Raw genomic sequence first — 21,718 nt, forward strand, 5'->3', positions numbered from 1 at the left:
GACTTCTCCAATATATGCTTGGTTCTAACTACTCTTTGGCCAGATGACAATAGATTTCTAAGCAATGTGAGACTTTTCTAACTACTCTTTGACCATATGACAATAGATTTCTAAATGCTTGGTTCTTTCATAAAACACTAGGTTGGTAGCAATATATGTTGCACTCTAGTTATAGCAATCTTTGAAGAGGTATAACAACAATTAAAGATCGCAGGTGGAAGCTGCTAGAGCTCTATATTCTGCTTTTGATGAGGATCTAGATAAATTAGTTGTTTCTTAGTTCTCCATGAAATAAGTGACTTTCCTAAGAAGAAACATTATCCTGAAATTGACTTTCTTGAATTAATGCATCCATCCCAATTAGCATTAGAGTAATCCTGCAAATGAAGCATTGAGTTTCTAGGGAATAACACACCACTACCAAGACATGTCTTGAGATATTTGAGGATTCTAGTTTGCAACATTGAAGTGTGGCATAGTTGGTGCATATAAAAATTGGCTCAATTGTTGAGTGCTAAAGGTGATGTTAGCTAGGTCTTGTAGCATTCAAATTCAAGTATAATAATCTACCAACTAATCTTCTATATGTTGGAATATCTGGATATATGGAGAACTAGCATATTGGTGTAATTTGAATGATTGATCAGAAGGTGTGGATATATATATATGGTGGCGTCTAGGGTGAGGGCTCAATTAAGTCCCTCACCGGTGTACCAGTCAACTTAACCGTTGGATTAAATAATCTCACATAATCTCATTATTTGTTACCACACTGAATCCAATCTCTCCTCTTTGCTTCCCTTTATTTCTCTCTTTTCTCAACTTTCTTCATCCTGGAAAAGAAGCACTCCTCTCCATCCATGGAATTCAACCTTCAGATCCAAATCCAATCTTAAAAAAAAAAAAAAACATTATAGGTTTGGTTTGGGTTTTGTGTGAACAATTTTTTCTTCAAAATTAAAGACTGGATTGTGGGAAGAATGAAATGGGTTTTGAGAGTAAAAACCTATCATATGCAGGGCTTTTAACACTTTGTATTACACTCTTTTCCTTTAATGGCTAGAAAAAATTTCCAATCTTCACTTCTACCCTCGTTGTAGGGGTTATTGCTAGGAGATTAGAGGAACATTTCAACATCACCATATAAATAAAGCATAGCCTACAAAATCTATTTATCATTTTATCTTAACTATCTTTCAAGTTTCAACACAATGATGGATATTATCAATGAATGGACCACAAGTTTGTGTTCCTCAATATTATCAAAATGTTTAATTGTAGGTTGTCTTGTGGTGATTCCATAACCATAAACTAAACTAAATCAATTAAATTCTTTCTTATGCTAAGATCTACAAGAGCCCTAATAATATTTCACCATTAAAGCACCTGAAACCCATGTTGAAGCACTATTGCTCGTGAAATTGAATATCCAAATAAAACTCTTCCCAAATTGTGATTTATGTTTTGATTATGTCTCCTCTAATATTGCTATGATAGTTGGGCTTTGAGGAATTTTATAATCAGGATGCAATTGTATTTTGGTCAAACAAAACATGGTAGAATACCAGGAAATGAATGAGGATTGTTTAGCAGGCGATGCAAGAACGAGATGGAGAGAGAAAGAACGTGAATGATGATGGGAGAAGGACCAGATCCAGTGTGGTATCAACTAATGATATCATGTAGACTCATTTAATCAAACGGTTAAGTTGACTGGTACACCGGTGAGGGACTTAATTGAGCTCTCACCCTAGACGCCACCTATATATATATATATATATATATATATAGGTTTAGAACATAGCCTATCTGAATCATCCAACAAGTCTAAACAATATTTCCTTTAAGAATGCATTGTTAACATCAAGTTGATGTATGATCCAGTGATTGATTAAGGCTAAGGCTATGATAGTTCTAACCGAAGTGAGTTTGGCATCCGGAGAATAAGTGTCAACGTAGTCAAGACCTTCCATATGGTTATATCCCTAAGCTACTCATAGAGCTTCGAACCTTTCAATAAAGCCATCAACATGGTATTTGAAAGGTTTATATAGCTAGTACTAACTGGAGAACACACTAGTAACTATAGTAGCTTACAATAGCTTGGAAAGCAAGAAAACTAAAAGCCACTATTTAGCCAATTGTTTGATCTTATTCCTTTCTTCTTTTTTTTCCATAGAAGTGTCTCTGTGAAATAAAAAATCAAGTATAAAGCCACATTGTCGTAATCCTTCGCGTAACTCCTTATGGGATATGTCCTCTGTTACATTGCTAAGAATATAAAAGAACTACTTATCTTTTAATTAATTTATTTATTTATTTCAAGTGAAAATTATAAACCATACTAGCTAAGAATATATATATATATATATATATATATATATATATATATATATATATATATATATATATAAAAGAAAATTATTTTTTAACCAATTGTATCAACCTGGTGGTTGCAGGCTTTCACAAGCTTACAAAGCTTCTCATCTCCTAATTTTTCCCAAAACCATGCTTAGCACCAATTAAGCAGTGGTTGCTGCAAATGTTAGTTAAAATTAATCATATTCATGGTGTCATATGACAGTGTTCTTTTGTCTCTTCTAGTTCTAATGATTCTTTATCCTGACATTAGACACATTTCTTGGATCAGCTAAAGCTAAACTTACCGTGCATATATAACACATCTTTTGTCGCAAATAAAATTCTATATGAACAAATTCTAGCTAGTGTCGACGGTTTTGATTACTTTATTTGCTTAAAATATTGTAACAACTTAGAAGATTCTCGTTCTCACAATTTAGACATCGATCTCTTTGTATTATACAAGTGCTTCAAAATACAAATCAAATTTGTTTCCTTTTTTAAAAAATTAAGCAGCGATCAATTCATTATACTAATAACAACTTTCAAATTTAGAGATTTAAGTGATTTTGATTTCAAAAGAAAGATAAATATGATTCCCTACTGCCGCTACATTCAGTACTATTACTATAGTGTGCTTGTGTTGTTAGGAGTCACGCATCGATTATATTCTAGTGTTCAATGTGGTACTTAAGCCGCAAGGTTCTCTCACCTAACTTATTGGACTAGTCTTTTGAGTTGGACTCGATCATGTGTTTAAGTCCTAACAATTGGTGCTTTCATTGAGAGCTGAGACAAGGAAAAGACTACATGCATGTTTGATTAAGGTACTCCATTGAATACTGATAGGTTAGTGAGCCGCCGAAAAGGAAAGGGCTACACCATCGGGATAGTGTTGATACAGTGAAAGCCGTCGTGGACGTCGGCTCTTAAAAAATGTAGCAATGTTATCGAGTATATCAAAATTCTCATATAATATTTAAGCCATAAGCTCTCCCACCTGTTTGGCTAGTCTTTTGGATTAAATTCTTCTCATATGCTTAACAACTTGCTTTCTAGAACGCCAAAATTTGAGTGAGTGCCAAAATTTTAGATTTTAGAACGCCAATCTCGCCTTCAATCTTTGTTACTTTATTTTTCTCTTTTGCTTTTGTATGCTCGTTGTTGGGCCAAAAAGCATATAATCAGAAGTAAAAGCTGAAACAATTCCTTCTCTTTTTGAGACAGCATGCATGCATTACCACATACTGTACTACATACTAAGTGACTGATATTCATAGAAGAGTGGAAATATTAGGAGTAAATATTCTATTTGATTCTTGAAATTGTAGAAATGTAACAATCTAATTTTTTAAATATCCACGTTGTTTATAATCACGACTGTACAATCTAATATTAATGGTTGAGATTGATTTATATTGATTTTATTAAGATACAATATGAACCGGCTGATTTGAAATGGATGGCTAGAATCTGCTATTGCATGTAACTGTATGATTTAGTTACTGCAGTGCATCCTGATCTTTATTGATCCACTCTTAAGAGTACTCTCTAGCATTTTCTTAAGAGTTTCGAACCCCTCTAGAAATATTTTATCCATACTTTTGGGGCAATTTCTTTTTTCTTTTTTTTTTATACTTTTGGGGCAATTTCTATTTTCTAATATTAGTTTGACTAAAATTTTTGTAGAGTTTAACTTAAATTGTCATGCAAATTAATCCTGCGCACAAAAAAACATGGCCATGCCATTTGCTAATTTTAAACTCTTGAAGTAAAAAGTTCAATTTGGTGCTTACTTATATTTTGTTGTTCACTAATAGTACTGAATTCAATCGCTTCATGGTTGGTGTTAGAAAAGCTTTACTTGCTCATGACTTAAAGTGAAGGAGACCTCTTTTTTCTTCCACGACGCAGAAAAAGAAAAGTAGGCAAATCAAATAATCAATGGACCACTCTCTTTTGTTTGAAAGCCTCAAAAGTATACCCAACAAGATAAATTATTTTCAATCTTGTTAAATATATGATCAGTGAAAGTAATTACTCAAATGAATTGTGTCAACATAGTCAATGGTTCTGGTCTGTGGTCTATACCTCAACACAAAAAGGAGTAGTGTTATAATTGTGGACAATTGAATTTCAAATGTAACTTGAGGACTAAAGTCCAATACTACTACGTATGTGTTTGGTTCTGTGGTGGACAGAATTGATTTTGATAGAATTGAGTTTGACAGAATTGATTTTGATAGAATTGAGTTTGATAGAATTGATTTATGTTTGGATATATTCATACAAAAGTGAGTTGAACAAATAATTTGAGTGTAAAAATCAATTCTAGAATGAGAAGCTACAATTTCTAGCTTCAAGTAGAATCCATTCTGGAGGCAGAATCAATTCTAGTTTTGAGGAACCAAACAAGTCAGAATTCATTCTACATGTCCAGAATCAATTATGGCTGCTCCAGAATTGAAACCAAACATACATATCTTTAGGATATATAAGCCTCGATCTCATCACCACTTTTCCATATCTGTTTGATTCTAAACCTAACCTCTACGTCAAGCGCATAGTGTCGGAGTGTTTGTATGTACAACCCTATCATCCTGGCCGAAAATGTGAATTATGGCCAAACACCACATCCGAAGGTCCGAATAGTATTTTTCATTGGTTCATTGTCGCTGTTGTGAACCTCGGTTCTACCGGAACCATCTTTTTAATTTTCACTCCGAAGAATTCATTTTTATTTTTTTTTATCGAGTAGTTTAGTGGTTAAAATTTCACCTTTTAAGGTGAATAGATGGATCATTGTTCAAAGTTCGAACCCCGGTTCCTGCATATTACATGCAATGTCCATGTCAATCGAGCTATCCTCTCGGTGACGAAAGAATTTATTTTCTAAGCATAAAATCAATACTTCGAGCATATGCATGGTCATGATTATTAGAACCAAGGACTAATTTGTACAAACAATTCACATCCAAAAGAAGATCATATTTAATTTGTTCCAACAATTAGCATGTAAAACTCTGACTTTGAAGTCTTCATAAGGTCAATTAGCTTGGGAAAAGCCAAGTAGCTTGCTATTATTGGTGTATAATAAAATAAAGTACTACTCTTACTACCATTTAATTATTCGTTTTATAATGTATACCGGCTTCTTCTTTTTTTGTCCGTAGACAAACTAGTAAACATCACTGAAACTTACATACAATTGTGAGATTTTGGGTTCGAATTCAAATGAAGACGTTTAATCTAACAATATAATGTCAGTTCAGCTAAGAATATAAGCGTGTAGTTGAGAGTACAAATTGAAAAGCTCTAACGTATCCTCTGTACAGCCAGTCAAATTATTTTAACCAAGATTCTTTGGATAATGTTAAAGTCTCTTCCGACTTAACCGATGATTCTGAGTTCGAACTCAGTTACAGGAATATAGACTTTAAAACTCTAAAGAGAACTTTTCCACCCAATATAATTTTCTCCGATTGGATGGATTAGTTTCTGCAATTACAAATAGAGAATACACCAAAAATTATATGGGGTTTGATTTATACACTTTATATTACGCATGCTGTTGGGGACATTTATATAATAATTGATGTAAAAAGTCAAAAGTGGAAATATGATTTGGGATCTCTAAATAATGAAGTAAAATATAGGTAGGAAATAAGGCACGTAATTCTGTCGGATATAACATATCAGTAGCCCTCATTTGCTGAAAACATGTACTATGATATACTATATATGCATCACTGGATCTCAATTTCAAATCTATGTTTCCACAATAAAGGAGTCCAACCTCTTGAGCTAGCTAGGCTCTTAAATTTCACCACACTATATACTTCAAAGTATTAATACCAGCTAGCAAAAGTATATAGTATTGGTATATCATTTTTGCATAACCAAAGGTAAATAGAGTAAAGAGAGCAAGTCCCTTTATTAAAATAATCCACATGGTAAGAAGCATAGGATTTATCTTCTTTTTCCCCTGTTACAGAGCAGAAAAGAACAAAGACAAGAAAATAAAAGAAAAAGTAAAATATTGTTGGTGACATTTCTTTCTTTTTTTCCATAAAGGAGAGTGGACAACAGCAATCATTCACACAACAACCAGCACAACCAATTGGCACCTTTAATCATCATACATATATTCCCTCTCTCCTCCTAATTAAGCACCACTCTCCCTAATCATTCATGCATGCCACATGATAAATAAAAAGAACACAATAAGAACCCTTCCAAATTTCAAATTATTTCATATTTTCACTCTCTCTCCAATTCACATAGAAACTATGAGAGCACGCATGACTTTCACTTGCTTTATTAATAGTTTTTAAAACATTAACAACATTGTTTATTTCCACTTCCCGCCATAACAACTTCATCTTCATCCAATGATGAATTGTGCCATCATGTTCTTCTTCTTCTTCCTCTTCTTAGGCACCTACATTGTACCGTGTCTTACATATAATGACACTCATGCACTTACTCTCTTCCGCCAACAAACAGACATACATGGCCAACTCCTCACCAACTGGACCGGAACAGATGCATGCTCGGCCACATGGCATGGCGTCATTTGCTCACCAAACAATCGTGTCACGTCCCTCACACTTCCGTCCCTCAACCTCCGAGGACCCATCGACTCCCTTTCTCCCCTCACCCATCTCCGCCTCCTCGACCTCCATAACAACCGCCTAAATGGCACTGTTTCCCCCTCTCTTCTCTCAAATTGCACAAACCTCAAACTCCTCTACCTCGCCGGAAACGACTTTTCTGGTCAAATCCCACCTGATATCTCCTCCCCGGTTAATCTCCTTCGTCTTGACCTCTCCGACAACAACCTTGCCGGTGCAATTCCAAATGAAATTTCCCGTTTAACTAGCCTCCTCACTCTCAGGCTTCAGAACAACGCACTCTCCGGTAACATCCCTGACCTCTCCTCTGCCATGCCGAATCTCACAGAGCTCAACATGACAAACAACGAATTCCACGGTAATATACCAAACTCCATGGTTAAAAAATTCGGTGATGAAAGCTTCTCCGGTAACGAAGGTTTATGTGGTTCAAAACCGTTCCGAGTCTGTTCCTCCACAGAGAACAATCCTCCTTTCTCTGAACCGGTTCAGACGGTTCCTTCAAACCCCAGTTCTTTCCCTGAAACAAGTGTAGTCGCAAGACCAAGAAGCCAACACCGTAAAGGGTTAAGCCCCGGCGCAATTGTAGCCATTGTGGTGGCTATTTGTGTTGCATTGTTAGTGGTAACATCTTTCGTTGTTGCTCAATGTTGTGCCAGAGGGAGAGGTGTTAATAGTAATTCCATAATGGGCAGTGAGGCTGGAAACGGAAAGAGGAAGAGTTATGGTAGTGAGAAGAAGGTGTATAATGCAAATGGTGGGGGTGGTGATAGTAGTGACGGGACTAGTGGAACTGATATGAGCAAGCTTGTGTTTTTTGATAGGAGGAATGGGTTTGAATTGGAGGATTTGTTGCGTGCTTCTGCTGAGATGCTTGGGAAGGGTAGTTTGGGAACTGTTTATAAAGCAGGGCTTGATGATGGTAGTACAGTTGCTGTTAAGAGGTTAAAAGATGCAAATCCCTGTGCTAGGCATGAGTTTGAGCAGTATATGGATGTGATTGGGAAGCTTAAACACCCTAATATTGTTAAACTTAGAGCTTATTATTATGCTAAGGAAGAAAAGCTTCTTGTCTATGATTATCTCTCAAATGGAAGTTTGCATGCTCTTCTTCATGGTAGTCTTAAACTATTTTTCTTAGTTGGTCTATGATTCATTAGTTTTCAACTTTTGCTATGTTTATTTTCACTTAAAAAAAATAAAAACACCAATAAGAAGCACTAGTGGAGCTAGGGAAAGTGGTCAATGCAAAGTTTTAAAAACCAGACCAAAATGGTGATTCAACCGGTTGAATCGTGAATTGGCCAATTTGTTGGTTGGTTTGATCCGAATTGTACTACAGTCTGGTTCATTAAAATGGAACTGAAATTGAAACAATTGAACCATGACTCGAAGGTCTCACTGATTTGATCTCTGGTTCAGTTTTTAAAAAGTTTGGTTAATATGATCCATTTAAAAGGGCAGATGTAGGAGGTAACTGAGTTCATATATGATGAAGGAACAAATTATGATCAGACTTTATCTATCTTTTGACCGATCACATAATAGTCCCAGGACCACCTTTGAATTCTATATATGGATGAAAACAAAAACAAATAAAACCACCAATGATCTTTTTTTTTTATTTTGTTTTATTGTGATATTGTTGTATATCTAATTTATTGTATTGATAGGGAACCGTGGACCTGGGAGGATTCCATTGGATTGGACAACAAGAATAAGCTTGGTGTTAGGAGCAGCAAGAGGGGTAGCTAGGATTCATACAGAGTACAGTGCAGCAAAAGTGCCACATGGGAATGTGAAATCATCCAATGTACTACTTGACAAGAACGGTGTTGCTTGCATATCTGACTTTGGTTTGTCACTACTATTAAACCCTGTTCATGCAATTGCAAGATTGGGAGGGTACAGAGCACCTGAACAGACAGAACAAAAGAAACTGTCTCAGCAAGCTGATGTGTACAGTTTTGGAGTGTTGCTATTGGAAGTTCTCACAGGGAGAGCTCCTTCATTACATTATCCTTCCCCGGGGACGGCTCGTCCTCGTAAAGATGAAGAGGACCAAACTATGGTGGATCTTCCCAAATGGGTTCGATCAGTTGTGAAAGAAGAGTGGACTGGAGAGGTTTTTGATCAAGAACTTTTGCGATACAAGAATATTGAGGAAGAGCTTGTGTCAATGCTGCATGTTGGGTTGGCTTGTGTGGTGGCACAACCGGAGAAGAGGCCAACTATGGTAGATGTTGTTAAGATGATTGAGGATATCAGGGTGGAGCAATCTCCTCTGTGTGAGGACTATGATGAATCACGTGATTCACTTTCACCTTCCATTCCCACCACTGAAGATGGTTTGGCTTAGGAATTATAGTGCAATATTATTGTATGGTATATATACATATATGTATGTCATTCTAGTTCAGGAGGGAGGAGTATTTAACTTATCTTTGTTCCTCTTCCAGTTGCATTGTGTTGCTGCAATTAGCTAGCTCTTCAATCATGTTAAGTGTTCTTTGTAAAATTTGCGAGCTTTGTGTAATTCCATTGTTGAACGTTGCAGAAATCTGAGGATCTTTAGGTTGAGCTGGGAATAAAGTCTTGTCTGGTTCAATTGCATCTGCACCCTGAATCTGCAATCATGAGTTGTGTCTGCTGTATCTGCAACACTTGATAATTGCAAGTAGCTTGATTGTAAATCTCTCATATGCAACTCTGAAATCATGAAATCAAATTAGAAGCACTAATGTATGTGTATATACATCAATAAAAGTGCCTTCAAACGCAGCGACACATAATTTCCATAAAAAATCATTATGAATTAATCATTGCATAAATAGCTTACAAGTTGCAACTGATGATGAATTCCTTCAAATTATCATTAAGCATGCAAACTCTAAACCTTGCGACAAAAGATGTCACAGTTACATGTTGAGATAAAGACATACAATAAAAATTCGAGACATGCAACAGTTTGCAATTTCAAACCTCTCCCTGGTGGCCGTGCACGTCCACTAAAAGAAATAATTACTTTTTTTAATCTATTTCTTCTATTTTTCATCTTTTGACTCTTTATATATCCTTTACTAAAAAAACAAGAAAAAAATTGACTTGATCAAAGTGATTATCAGTATACTAGCAATAATAGACAGTTGTATTTGAGTTAAAATACTTCCATATCTGTTCACATGTTACCAACAAGGAAGACTACAGCTAATACATTACAATGCTACAACTCATCTGGGAATAATTTACAGAGGCATTTCTCTTTACATTTTACAGAAATATATATATTAAAGTACAACCACCACTAAAACAACATAGGCCTAGGAAATTTGTGACTTCAGCTCTACAATTTCCGTGAACTTTGCTGAATAACACTGAACTTGTCTAGATTTGATATTTTCTTCTCCAAACATCTCAGTGGTGGTAAGTATTCTGATCAACTAAATGGTTCTAACTTTCCTAATAATAACTGAATCGGTTGAATTAAATGTTAGCTTATTGCTCCAGTTTGGTCAATTAGTGTGCCAACTTGTTCTCCACACAAAGCTTTTGAGATGTTCCCAGGTGCCAATAGATTAAAAACTACAACTGCACAAATGGTGAAAAAAAAAACTCATCAAATACATTGTTATGAATTGTCTACTTCGTTGGTTACAGGTTACAACTTCAATGAGTATCATTCGTCAGTTAATGAAAATAACCTTTGGGATACACAAACTTCCACAAAAAAATTCTTGCACATAAGTGCCTAGCAATTTAAATATGCAACAGAACTTATTTGAAACCCACTGCAAGCCACATATAGAAATGACAATGCATATTTATTTTGTCTTGAACAATACCTAAAAGACCACAACCTGAAACATGCCCATAAAAATACCAAATGCAATATATTACTTACCAGGAATGGCATTTTCCTCACAGAATGTCAGGGCTTGCATATCCATAGAGGCGTCACCTCTAGACACTAGCTCCCTGAAAGATATGTGCTCGAAAGTGAAATTGTTTTCTCGGGAGTTGCAGTCGTATACACCATCTACATTAGTACCTTTGATGACAGCCTGAGCATTAACTGCATACCAAGAGAAATATGCTTATAAAAAAAGAAATTCCATGCTTTTCCCGTCAGTGTAAATACTAGATGGTGTGGAGGAGATAGTAATTAGAATTTAGCAAGGACGGCAGCATACCCTCTGATGCTCGAAGAGCAGCAGCTATGTCAGTTGAGAAAAGTGGATTGCCAGCACCAAAACCAATGCCACCAAATATAACAACTCTTCCTTTCTCAAGATGCCTGATGGCCCGCTGCCTATTGTATGGTTCAGCAAACTCCTGCATTGAAACTGAAGTTTGTACACGAGTCTGAACACCCATCTTCTCCAGAGCTGATTGGAGCAGTAATGAGTTCATCACAGTTGCCATCATGCTGCCATATTTAAGAAGCAACTACTCGTTCAGGTCAATATTTTAAAATAAAGTATCACTTTAGAAGATATATTAACCAGAAAGATTAAAAAGATCTTATGGCAACAAAAATACAACATCTAATGGACTAGAAGCCATAAAAGCACCAATCCTCACATCACCACAATGGGGTGCCAATAAAGTTCGAGCAACAGGTTTATGAATAAAACAAGAAAATATAAACCAGATAAAAAAAAATATAACAAAAGTTCACAAATAAAACTTTTAAAAAATAAATCCTTGTCATAAGTATTTCAATATAAACTTATTCATCATAAAATCAAAACTGCCAAATTTGAATATGCAGCTAAACAAAGGTCAGAAATGCAACTCTAGGAAGAACGAGGATAGGCTTATGCAAATCATCAGCAAAGCATATCCAGTTAGAAGAGAAATTACAGACAAAACACAGTACAAATTTATTCCTGGGTGATTCTAACCTCACTCCACATATTATAGCCCACACAAAAATTCAAATTTCAGATTTCCTATTTGTTTTTTTAAAAATGAGAGGAGTCTTTGTCCTCTTTTCAGTCCAACGGTCCAGCCAAGGCAATTGCTCTGCAATTGACACTACCAATATCCCAAACAAGATAAGAGCCAAAGTTCACTCCCCCGCTGCGGCCTTCCATGGCCTGTCACCAAGATGCTCTCTTTCAGCACATCACAACTAGCTCTTCTTTGTTCTCCTTGGATCATCCATTTGTAATCAGGATATTCATGGTTATCTAAATCTATTTTTCCATATATTTACTTTCTGATGGACTTCTAGTAAAATTGTAAGACCATAAATAGAATATACATTGAACTTTAGTGATTAACCTTACCCAACTTGGTATGCAGTGCATCTTTCTAAACCTGTTGCAGTCACCCATGCATCTCCGCAGAAGAAATTACGACCTCCAACAACAACTGCTACCTGAAATATCACAAAGAAAGAAGAAGCAAGCTTCAGCTAAACTGAACAGGATAGCAAAATACCAGACTCGTCAGGACAATCATGAGAACTGATACCTCCACACCAAGGCGGGTAGCGATTGCAACTTCACTTGAAACTAACATGGCCACCTGACGATAAAGTTAAGCAAGCAAATGGAGTAAGTTTTGTCATCCAGGCAACAATTAGACTTCTACTTAGTATAGACAAGGGTCATGAGTCAAAACTGTCAACCATTCCACATATATAATATAACCAGACTGCAGCTGATTTTTTTTTCATTTTAGGTACATTCACACAAACCTTTGGGTCAATATTGCAGGTATCTGATCCAGTAAGTGCTGATCCACTAATTTTCAGAACAACTCTCCGCCATCTAAGGTTGGGCAGTGCTTTGGACTTCAGGCTGTTTACTTGACCTCCACTGCTGGACGTTGCCACTCCATATCTAAAAATAAAGAAGGGGAAGGCTCAATACTCACAATATTACAAGAATAAGAACAATGAAACAATGTACAATGAATGACATTCAAAATAAAATAGTCCAAATGGTGAATTGGAATCAAGATCTTGGGTTTCCATGTGATTAGTGAACTAGAAATATGGCAGTGAATATATCATGAATCACGATGTACATTGCAACAATTCAATTTGTAATGTCACTTAATCCCGCAGACCGTAAACTGTTTCAAAATCCAACTGTGTTTAGTTTCACAGCAGAAACTATCAGAATTGATAATGTCACTATCAATTGTGCCTATAGCAGTGTGATCGATGGCAGACAACAGCACAAAGCTAAAAATCTGCCATAAAACACCATGGCCATGGTAGTTATAAACAAAACCCACCACCTTAATCACCCATGACGCCACCATGGCTGATATTTGTCAAATATCAGCCATGGCGGATATTGGTGGCGGGGCATTACATGAACAATTTTATGAAGGACGGCGGCACCACATGTCGCCCGGTATGGCGGGATTTTGGCATTCGCCATCGACAACACTGTTGACAACACTGGATTTAAGAAAAAATACAGGGACTAAAGCCCGGAGAAAAGAGAACTACAATAGAATCAAACAAGGGGTAGAGATCCCCATAACATCAGCAACTAACAAATGACTAATTCGAGACTGCTAAATTAAATTCTAACATGCAACCAATATTTGCTAATGCTTCAGCACATTGATTTGCCTAGCAGTACGAATTTTGTTGCAATATTTTTACAATTTTACAAAGTTTTCATTATTTAAGTGGTAAGCATCTAATCTAATTGAATTAAGTGCAATAATAAGCAAGGTACTCGAATAAACATAGCACAATCAAACATAAAAGAACTTGTTTGCATTTATGAAAAACAGATTAATGAAGTACTTCCATAAATAAAGTTTACCATTATGACATTATTAACTCTTCCAATTCCAATCCATAATCACCAAGTAAATTAAGCATTTATGAAACTGCACTAAGAAAACAAAAGAATAAAAATAAAAGAAACCTCTTGGATTGCCTAGGTGAAATGGAAGCAGGAACAATGGCTTTATCGTCGTCGGCGAACTTGGAAGGAAGAGAATTTCCAACGATATGTTCCATCTGCTTATACCAAGGCCAATGACTAGTAGAGATGCATCCATTGTTCATTCTATGCCTCTCCAGCTTATACCTTTTCTTCAGATTATCAACCTTGTTCTTACACTGTTCAACACTCTTCGATTGATTCTCACAACGTTCACTCACCACCGAAGCTACCTCTTCCCAATCTCTTCCTCTCAGATTCCCCCGATTCAGCTGCGCAAACTTCTCAGTATAAGCTTCCAACAAACAAACAATCGCTGTATCACTCCATTCTTCTCGATCCTTCCGATACTCAGCTCCTACTCCACCGCTACCGCTAGAAACAGGCTTCGGTCTCTTGTTAAACGCGTACGACGTCGTTGCGTCTCCGATCTCATCTCGATCCTTACGTTTCTCGCTTCCAGCATCATCATCGAACGGATTTCCGTACTCATCGGTGTCGTCGTCGGCGATTGGTTTGGAATGGACTGAAGCGGTGGAGAAATGGTGGTGAGTTTGGTGGTTATGGTGGTGGTGATGTGGTGCGAAGGTTTGGTGAAGATGATGAGAGTGGTGGCTATCGTCACGGAGGATTGAGAAATCGTCATCGTCGTCGCAAGAAGCCATAAGGGTAACGGAGAAGGCGTTAAAGGTTTGAGGGAACGGCGTTGTAGAGGACGTTAGGGAAAGAGAGTGTGAAGCGTTAAGAGAAGGTGAAAATGTGTTTGACGGAGCGTGACTTCCGTGAGTTAGTATGGTTTTTGCCGTTACGTTGGCGTGACGTTTCCGTTAAATGATAACTGCGAGTGCATTGTACGCGCTTTTGTTGTCCCACGTAGGAGACCCATTGTTTATTTGGGACAACCTTGCATATTTTATTTTTTTTTTTTAAATATATTTTTTTGTCCATATAGTTTGCTAGAATTTTTATTTTAGTCTCTAAAATATTTTTTCACATTTTTTAATCCTTCAAATTTTTTTTATTAATGTTTTTAGTTCTTACTTTTCATTCAACTCGTGTATATTTTCAAATTTTTGAATGATTTTTTGTATTCATATTTATAATATTATAAGAATATCTCCGATAAAAATTTATAATTTTTTAACATAAAATGAATTATTTATGTTAAAAAATTCATATTTAATTCATCTTTTGCTAAAAAAATTTAAACTTTTATAACAGAGATTCATATAATGTACTAAACATGATCGCGGAAAAAAAAATTTCAAATGATATGCACGGGTTGAATGAAAAGTATGGACTAAAAACATTGACGAAAAAAACTTTAGAGACTAAAAAGTGTGAAAAAATTCTTCAGAGACTAAAATGAAAATTTTGGAAAACTATAGGACCAAAAACATATTTAACCATTTTTTTTAAAAAAAAAAAAAAGCAAACAACCTTGCATATTGGCATCAAAAGAATCAAATATTGGTTTCAAGTTTATTAAATTTATTCTAAAAAATAATTTAGTGATATAAGGATGAATTTCTTGGTATTTTAAAAAAAAAATGTCAAATAGCTTGTGGCTAGAAATTTCACCTTAAAAGTGATTAAGTGAAGTATCTGGGGTTCGAACCCCGACTACTACACATAAAGTGTGATATCTTTACCAACTGAGTTAAGTTCACGTTACTAATATATATATATAGGGGTTTTCTAACTTAGACCCTAGTTAGGTCTAAGTTAGCAAGGTGCACCTTTTGAGTTGGACAAAAATACCCTTTTTTTTTTTTTGAAACAAAAGAGCAACTGGGGCATGTATGTAATTTGCATCATAAAAATACCCTTTTTTTTTTTTTTGAAACAATAGAACAACTATTACATTTTTTAAATTTCTTCCAAATTTCGACCTCATTTTACGTGCGAATCGAACGCCGATTTCAAAAACTAATACCGGAAACCTTTGTAAAATTGAAAAACGATCAAAATCCATATAAGGAACGTCGAGTTTCGTTGAGTATTGAGGGAGATCGAACCGGGTCGCACGACCCGTTTCTGCATAAAACGGGTGGGAGGGACGATGAACAGTGCGCGTCGCCCACGCCCACTCTCACCGGCGGCGCGTGGGGGCGCGTGCGGCCTCAGGGAGGCTCTATTTTTTTTTTATTTTTTCATAATAAAATAGTAGATAATATTCTGGAAATTTTGGTATATTGTATGAAATTTTTAGAGACCCGAAACTATTTTTAGTTAATTAAATGAGTAAAAAGGTAATTAAAAATATTATAATTCCATAAAAAATTTCCAAAATTTTATGTAAAGTACTATGAATTATTTAGAACCCTCTTGTGTACCTCACTCTCCCTAGTTCAAGTCATGAAAATATTTTCACAAATTCCGCTGATTATTTAAAAGCATTTAACAAATAATAATAATAATTTCATAGATTTGTACTCTGAAACCAATTGTTTTTTTATTTGTTTCTAATAAAATATTAGATAATATTCTGGAACTTTTGGTATATTTTATGAAATTTTTTGAGACCTGAAACTATTTTTCGTTAATTAAATGAGATAAAACGGTAATTAAAAACTATTGTTTGCTTCTGAAACCATTTAGCTGGAAGAATGGTTTCAGAGAGTTATACTGTGAAACCATTCTAGCAGTAAAATGGTTTCAGAAGCAAACAATTAAAAATCAACTCCCCTGAAACCATTCTATCAGTGAAATGGTTTCAAAGTACAACGCTCTGAAACCATTGTACCAGCTAAATGGTTTCAGAAGCAAACAATTAAGAAATTACTCACTGAAACCATTCTACCAGTAAAATGGTTTCAGAGAGTTATACTGTGAAACCATTCTACCAGCTAAATGGTTTCACAGTATTATATAAAGATAATTAAAGGTAGTGAAAAATTGAGTTTTTTTTTTTGTGTCCAAATCAAACGAACCAAGTCTCTATTTGTAGACAAAAAAAAATTATGAATTTTGGTATAAAAATAAAAAAATAAAAAATTAATTTACAACGAAATAATTGAGTTTAAAGTATTAAATGGAAAAAAAAACACGCCAACCACCCAGCAGTTGACACGTGTCCTGCTTTTTTAAAATGAAATTTTCTCTCTCCAGGCTTAGATCTAGTGTGGTGCACGCGCTGGCTTATCATGGAGATGGATGATCTGGACTGTCTGATTGATCCGACAGCCATGATGAGATCATCTCTTGGCCGTCTGATGGAAATCAACGGTCTGTAACGGTGTTCCTGCGGTAGGCGCGCGACACTGGATCAGCGCCAATATGTTTTTTTTTTTTTTTTAAAAAAAAGAAAGGGTATTTTTGTCCAACTCAAAAGGTGCACCTTGCTAATTTAGACCCAACTGGGTCTAAATTAGCAGCCCCATATATATATATATATATATATATATATATATATATATATATATATATATATATATATATATATATAATATTTAAATAATTTTTACAACTTTTATAATTGGAAAATTTATTGGTAGTTAATTACTACATATATAATTTATTCTCATCTTCATAAAAACTATTTTACTTTCTTTTTCTTGTATCAAACATATACATTATTCTATCATTTTATTCTTAGAATCTACAATGATACTCTTTTATCCACCCTTTTCATTGGAAAATTTTTCTATTCCTAAAAATGTTTTAATCCACGATAAAATTTAATAAACTTGTAATAAACTTTTTTTTAAGGTAAACTTGTAACAAACATAATAGTACATTATTCTATCATTTTATTGTCAGAAATTTACAATGATATTTTTTTCACTCATCCCTTTCTTTGCGAAATTTTTTCTTTTCCTAAGAATGTTTTATACTCGGAGTAAAATTTGATAAAATTGTAATAAACATGATAATGCATTATTCTATCATTTTATTCTCAAGAATTTACAATGGTAACTTGAAACAAATGCACCCTTAGACACAGCTAAAAATCTCACCTTTGGGTGTTTGTGGTGTTGTTTGATACGGTTTTGAGCATAAAAGTCATTCTAGCCGCGAGATAAAAATGCATGCGGTTCGGGTTGGTTCAGTTGGTTTATAAAAAGTCATCTCAAATCAACGCCGCTTGGATTGGTTCGGTTTGTGTGGTTTACAGCATAACATTTCAGCATCAAACAATTTTAAACAATGTGAACATGTTCTTCACTGTGATAGTTTGATTTCGTTCTTCTTCACTGCAATATGAACATGTTCTTCACTATGATATTTTATGTGAATCTTCGACATTGTTTCTTATCCACTGTGATTTATCTTTATTTTTCAACTATTTGACTCAATTGAATTGATTTTTCTCCATATTTGGTTGTTGTTTGCTTGACTTGAATTATGCAAACAAGGTGTTTGTTGAAATGTTACAACACAGTGAGTTTGGTTATGTTGGTTTTTAGCTGAACATGTTTTTCTAATGATTATAGCATGCCTTTGTTTGTGGTTTCAGCAAGATTAATATGGATGTTGAGTTTGCGGAAGATTGTGGAGCATGTTGAGTTAATTCTGTCATTCCTACAGATATTTCATGATTCTACAATGCAATTTGTATATGCTTGAGGTTTACACTATTGGAAGAAAAATTATAAAAATGTGTTATTCCGAAGATGCAAAGTTAAAGTCCATGACTTTAAAGATGAAATTGAAGTACAATAAATATTGGGGAAATCCTGACCGCCTTTAACATGTTTTTGCTGATTGCAATGGTATTAGATCCTCGGTGTAAAATGAAGCTTTTTGAATGGTTGACAACTAGGATCTATAGTAGTGCTCAATCATAATCTTTGAAAACCAAAGTAGATGCTTATTTGAAGTCTATGTATGATGAATACTCAGGTAGGGTGGTGTCTCGTTTAGGTAGTTCTTCCAATCTATCAAGTGGTTTTAATGGTTTTGGCGATCCACATGAAATAGCTGAATTTTATGAATCAGAAAGGTGTAGCACATCAGAGACTGAAATAGCCAAGTACAATCGACTAGAAGTAGAAGAGCAACATACTAGCTTTGATTTGCTAGAATGGTGGAAGGTGGACTCTAGCCGATTTCTAATACTTGCAAGCATTGCAAGAGATGTTTTAGTCATACCTATAACAACTGTAGCTTCTGAATCTACTTTTAATTAGCAATGGAGGAAGGATCCTTGACCTACATCGCAGCTCTTTATTAGTGGCAACTGTGGAAACGCTCATTTGTACACAAGTTGGCTCGGTGCAGCATTTCCATCCTTTATTTCTAGTGAGGACCTTGATACTATTGATCAAATTGAAGAAGGTAAGATACATTTTCATCATTTCTTACTAGTGTGTTGTTACTTGATTGATACATACTCAAATGTTTTTCTTTGTTTTGCAGAAATGTTTTATACGCAAGATGCTGCTAGTTGTTCGACCTCTTTGAAGGTAAGTGTATATGTTTTTCTTTGTTATGTTAGCATGTTAATGTCTCGATTGTAAGCTTATGTAGCTAAGTTGTTGAGTGATTATGATTGTTTCAAGTAACTGAAGATTTGTTGAATTTAATTTTCATTTGTTCAATTTTAGCTTCTTTTGAGAATATTTCTTGATTTCGTAACTGAAGATAATTTCATGTATGTAGATATATTGGGATTTATGCAATAGTAACAATGTGATTCTTGTTTCAGGTACCCCAAATTAGGTGTATGAAACTTGAACTTTGTTTTGCAGTTTGGAGAAGCAACTCATCATGCAAACAATTTCATTTCATTTGATTTAGGTCATTGCTTTTGTTGGAACATGGAAGATACTTGTTATTAGTATTATTTTTCCATTTCAGTACAATGTCAGTATTTGATTTAGGCCATTTCAGTTCCCAAAATATTATTATTGTAAGAAAATGGAGATTATGATCTTTTTTTCCATTTAAGTACAATGTTATTAGTATTTCAGTACAATGTCACTATTTGATTTAGGCCATTCCAGTTCCTAAATTATTATTAATTGTAAGAAAATGGAGATTATAATCTAATTCAATTATTATAGGAATTTACAATTACTATTATTGTAAGAAAATGGATATTATGAAAAACTAGTTTAAAATCCAATTCCTGGTTAAAAAAAGTATTAAAAAATGGTTTTTTAAAAGACATTGAAAACTGGTTAACAATAAGTTTTTTAAATTTTTTTGACAAAATAAACTGATTTAAAACCAATTTTTTCAAAAATAAACTGGTTTTAATAAAAAAAACTGGTTTAAAACCAATTAATTGAATCCAAACCGGTTTTAAACTGAACCGAAACTGATTTTAGAAATAAACTGGTTTTTATAAAATTTTGTTTCAGTTACTGAACCGAACCATATAAATGGTTAAATTTAGTGTAGTTCATGAACCATGAACATCCCTATAACCAATCCAAAAACAGAACCAAGACTACAATTATCACTACTAAACTTTCAAGTACCATTAGTGAATTCTTCACCATCGTCCGACACATACAAAAGGGGGAATAAATCTCTTTGAGTTCTTGCATACAAAAGGGGAGAATAAATCTAACAATATTTGCATAAAGTCAATATCCTAACTCAAAAAACAACTACCGAAGAACATACCAAAGTAAGTCACTACTAAACTTGTCATTCTTGATCTAATTCTTCACCCTCATCAACTACATCATCATTATCGTCAGCCACATCATCTTCATGAACTTGTTCTATAGTATATAGCTTGGGTTAACGTTTAAGCCTTCCATCAATTGTTTTACCATATCACAAAGATCATTCCTTTCAATTTTCAGTTCTTCAAATTCATGTCTTTGCATCCATTTAGTTGATGAGGAAGTTGAACCGTGGTAATTTTGTCTGGCTACAAATAAAGAAGATTCACTCCCAATACTATATATATACATGTTCATTCCTAATTCCTGCAACCTCAGACCACACATCCATTTCCTTTGATGGCAGAGTTTGTTGCAAAGATGTTTGTTGGGTCAATTCCTCCCATCTACGTTTAAACTTTCCCTATCGACACAAATATATGGTTAATTAATATTTGACTAAATTCTGCCTCTAGACCGGGCATGTGTGTAATTAACATTCCTAGAAATAAAAAATTGTTGGGAGAGAGGCAGATTGAGAGAGGGAGGGGCGAGAGGGTCCTCGTGGTGGAGGGAGTTAGTCCGTATTCAAGATGGTGGAGGGGAGGTAGGGGGAGGGTGGTTTAGGGAGCATGTTTCGAGAAAGATAAAGGATATGTCTAACACTTTTTTCTGGACGGACCCATGGGTGGACGGGACCCCGATGTGTGAGCGGTTTGGGAGGCTGTTTGACTTGGCAGAGAACAAATCGGCTTCGGTGGTGCGATGTTCTCGTTAGGGCGGGGGCAGGAGGGAAGGCGTGGGTGTGTGGAGGCGTCAATTGAGGGCGTGGGAGGAGGAGTTGTTGAGAAAGTGTCAGACCTTACTTCTTAATCTCTCCTTGTAGGATCATTTCTCAGATAGATGGCTGTGACGGCCTAACATGAATAATGGCTACACTGTTCGTGGTGCATACCAGATCTTGATGGCCCAGGATGTCGTTACTTTGGATGGCGCGACATGCCTCATTTGAGACCCTTAGGTTTCTTTGAAGATTTTTATTCTTGCGTGATGATTCTTGCGAGATAGGTTACCCACCAAATCAAACCTGATCTCTCGCGACTCTTGCGACGCAGGTTACCCACCAAATCATTTTTGACTTGTTAAAAAAAAATTAAGAAAAGTAAACGTTTTCCTTCCAATCTAATATAGCATGTTGTTCACTTCACGGTCAGCCTTGCACAGACGCACACACAACACACCATCC

The 21,718-nt window shown here is 35.2% G+C and overlaps 2 protein-coding genes across 2 annotated transcripts; one reads left to right on the forward strand and one right to left on the reverse strand.

Annotated features, from left to right (window-relative positions):
• The first annotated feature begins 6,464 nt into the window (after positions 1 to 6,464).
• LOC123918331 (leucine-rich repeat receptor-like protein kinase PXC1) lies at positions 6,465 to 9,555 on the forward strand. The gene is made up of 2 exons (XM_045970351.1): positions 6,465 to 8,112; positions 8,669 to 9,555. Exons 1-2 carry the CDS (start codon positions 6,753 to 6,755, stop codon positions 9,352 to 9,354), a joined length of 2,046 nt encoding a protein of 681 aa, XP_045826307.1. The 5' UTR covers positions 6,465 to 6,752; the 3' UTR covers positions 9,355 to 9,555.
• A 567-nt stretch (positions 9,556 to 10,122) lies between these two features.
• Positions 10,123 to 14,675, reverse strand: LOC123918338 (uridylate kinase-like). The gene is made up of 7 exons (XM_045970364.1): positions 13,895 to 14,675; positions 12,700 to 12,844; positions 12,474 to 12,527; positions 12,287 to 12,378; positions 11,186 to 11,421; positions 10,897 to 11,067; positions 10,123 to 10,583 (listed from the first exon to the last, which is right to left on the reverse strand). Exons 1-7 carry the CDS (start codon positions 14,575 to 14,577, stop codon positions 10,486 to 10,488), a joined length of 1,479 nt encoding a protein of 492 aa, XP_045826320.1. The 5' UTR covers positions 14,578 to 14,675; the 3' UTR covers positions 10,123 to 10,485.
• Between the last annotated feature and the right edge of the window lie 7,043 nt (positions 14,676 to 21,718).

This window comes from Trifolium pratense, linkage group LG1 (assembly GCF_020283565.1).
Source record: "Trifolium pratense cultivar HEN17-A07 linkage group LG1, ARS_RC_1.1, whole genome shotgun sequence".
NCBI lineage: Eukaryota > Viridiplantae > Streptophyta > Magnoliopsida > Fabales > Fabaceae > Trifolium > Trifolium pratense.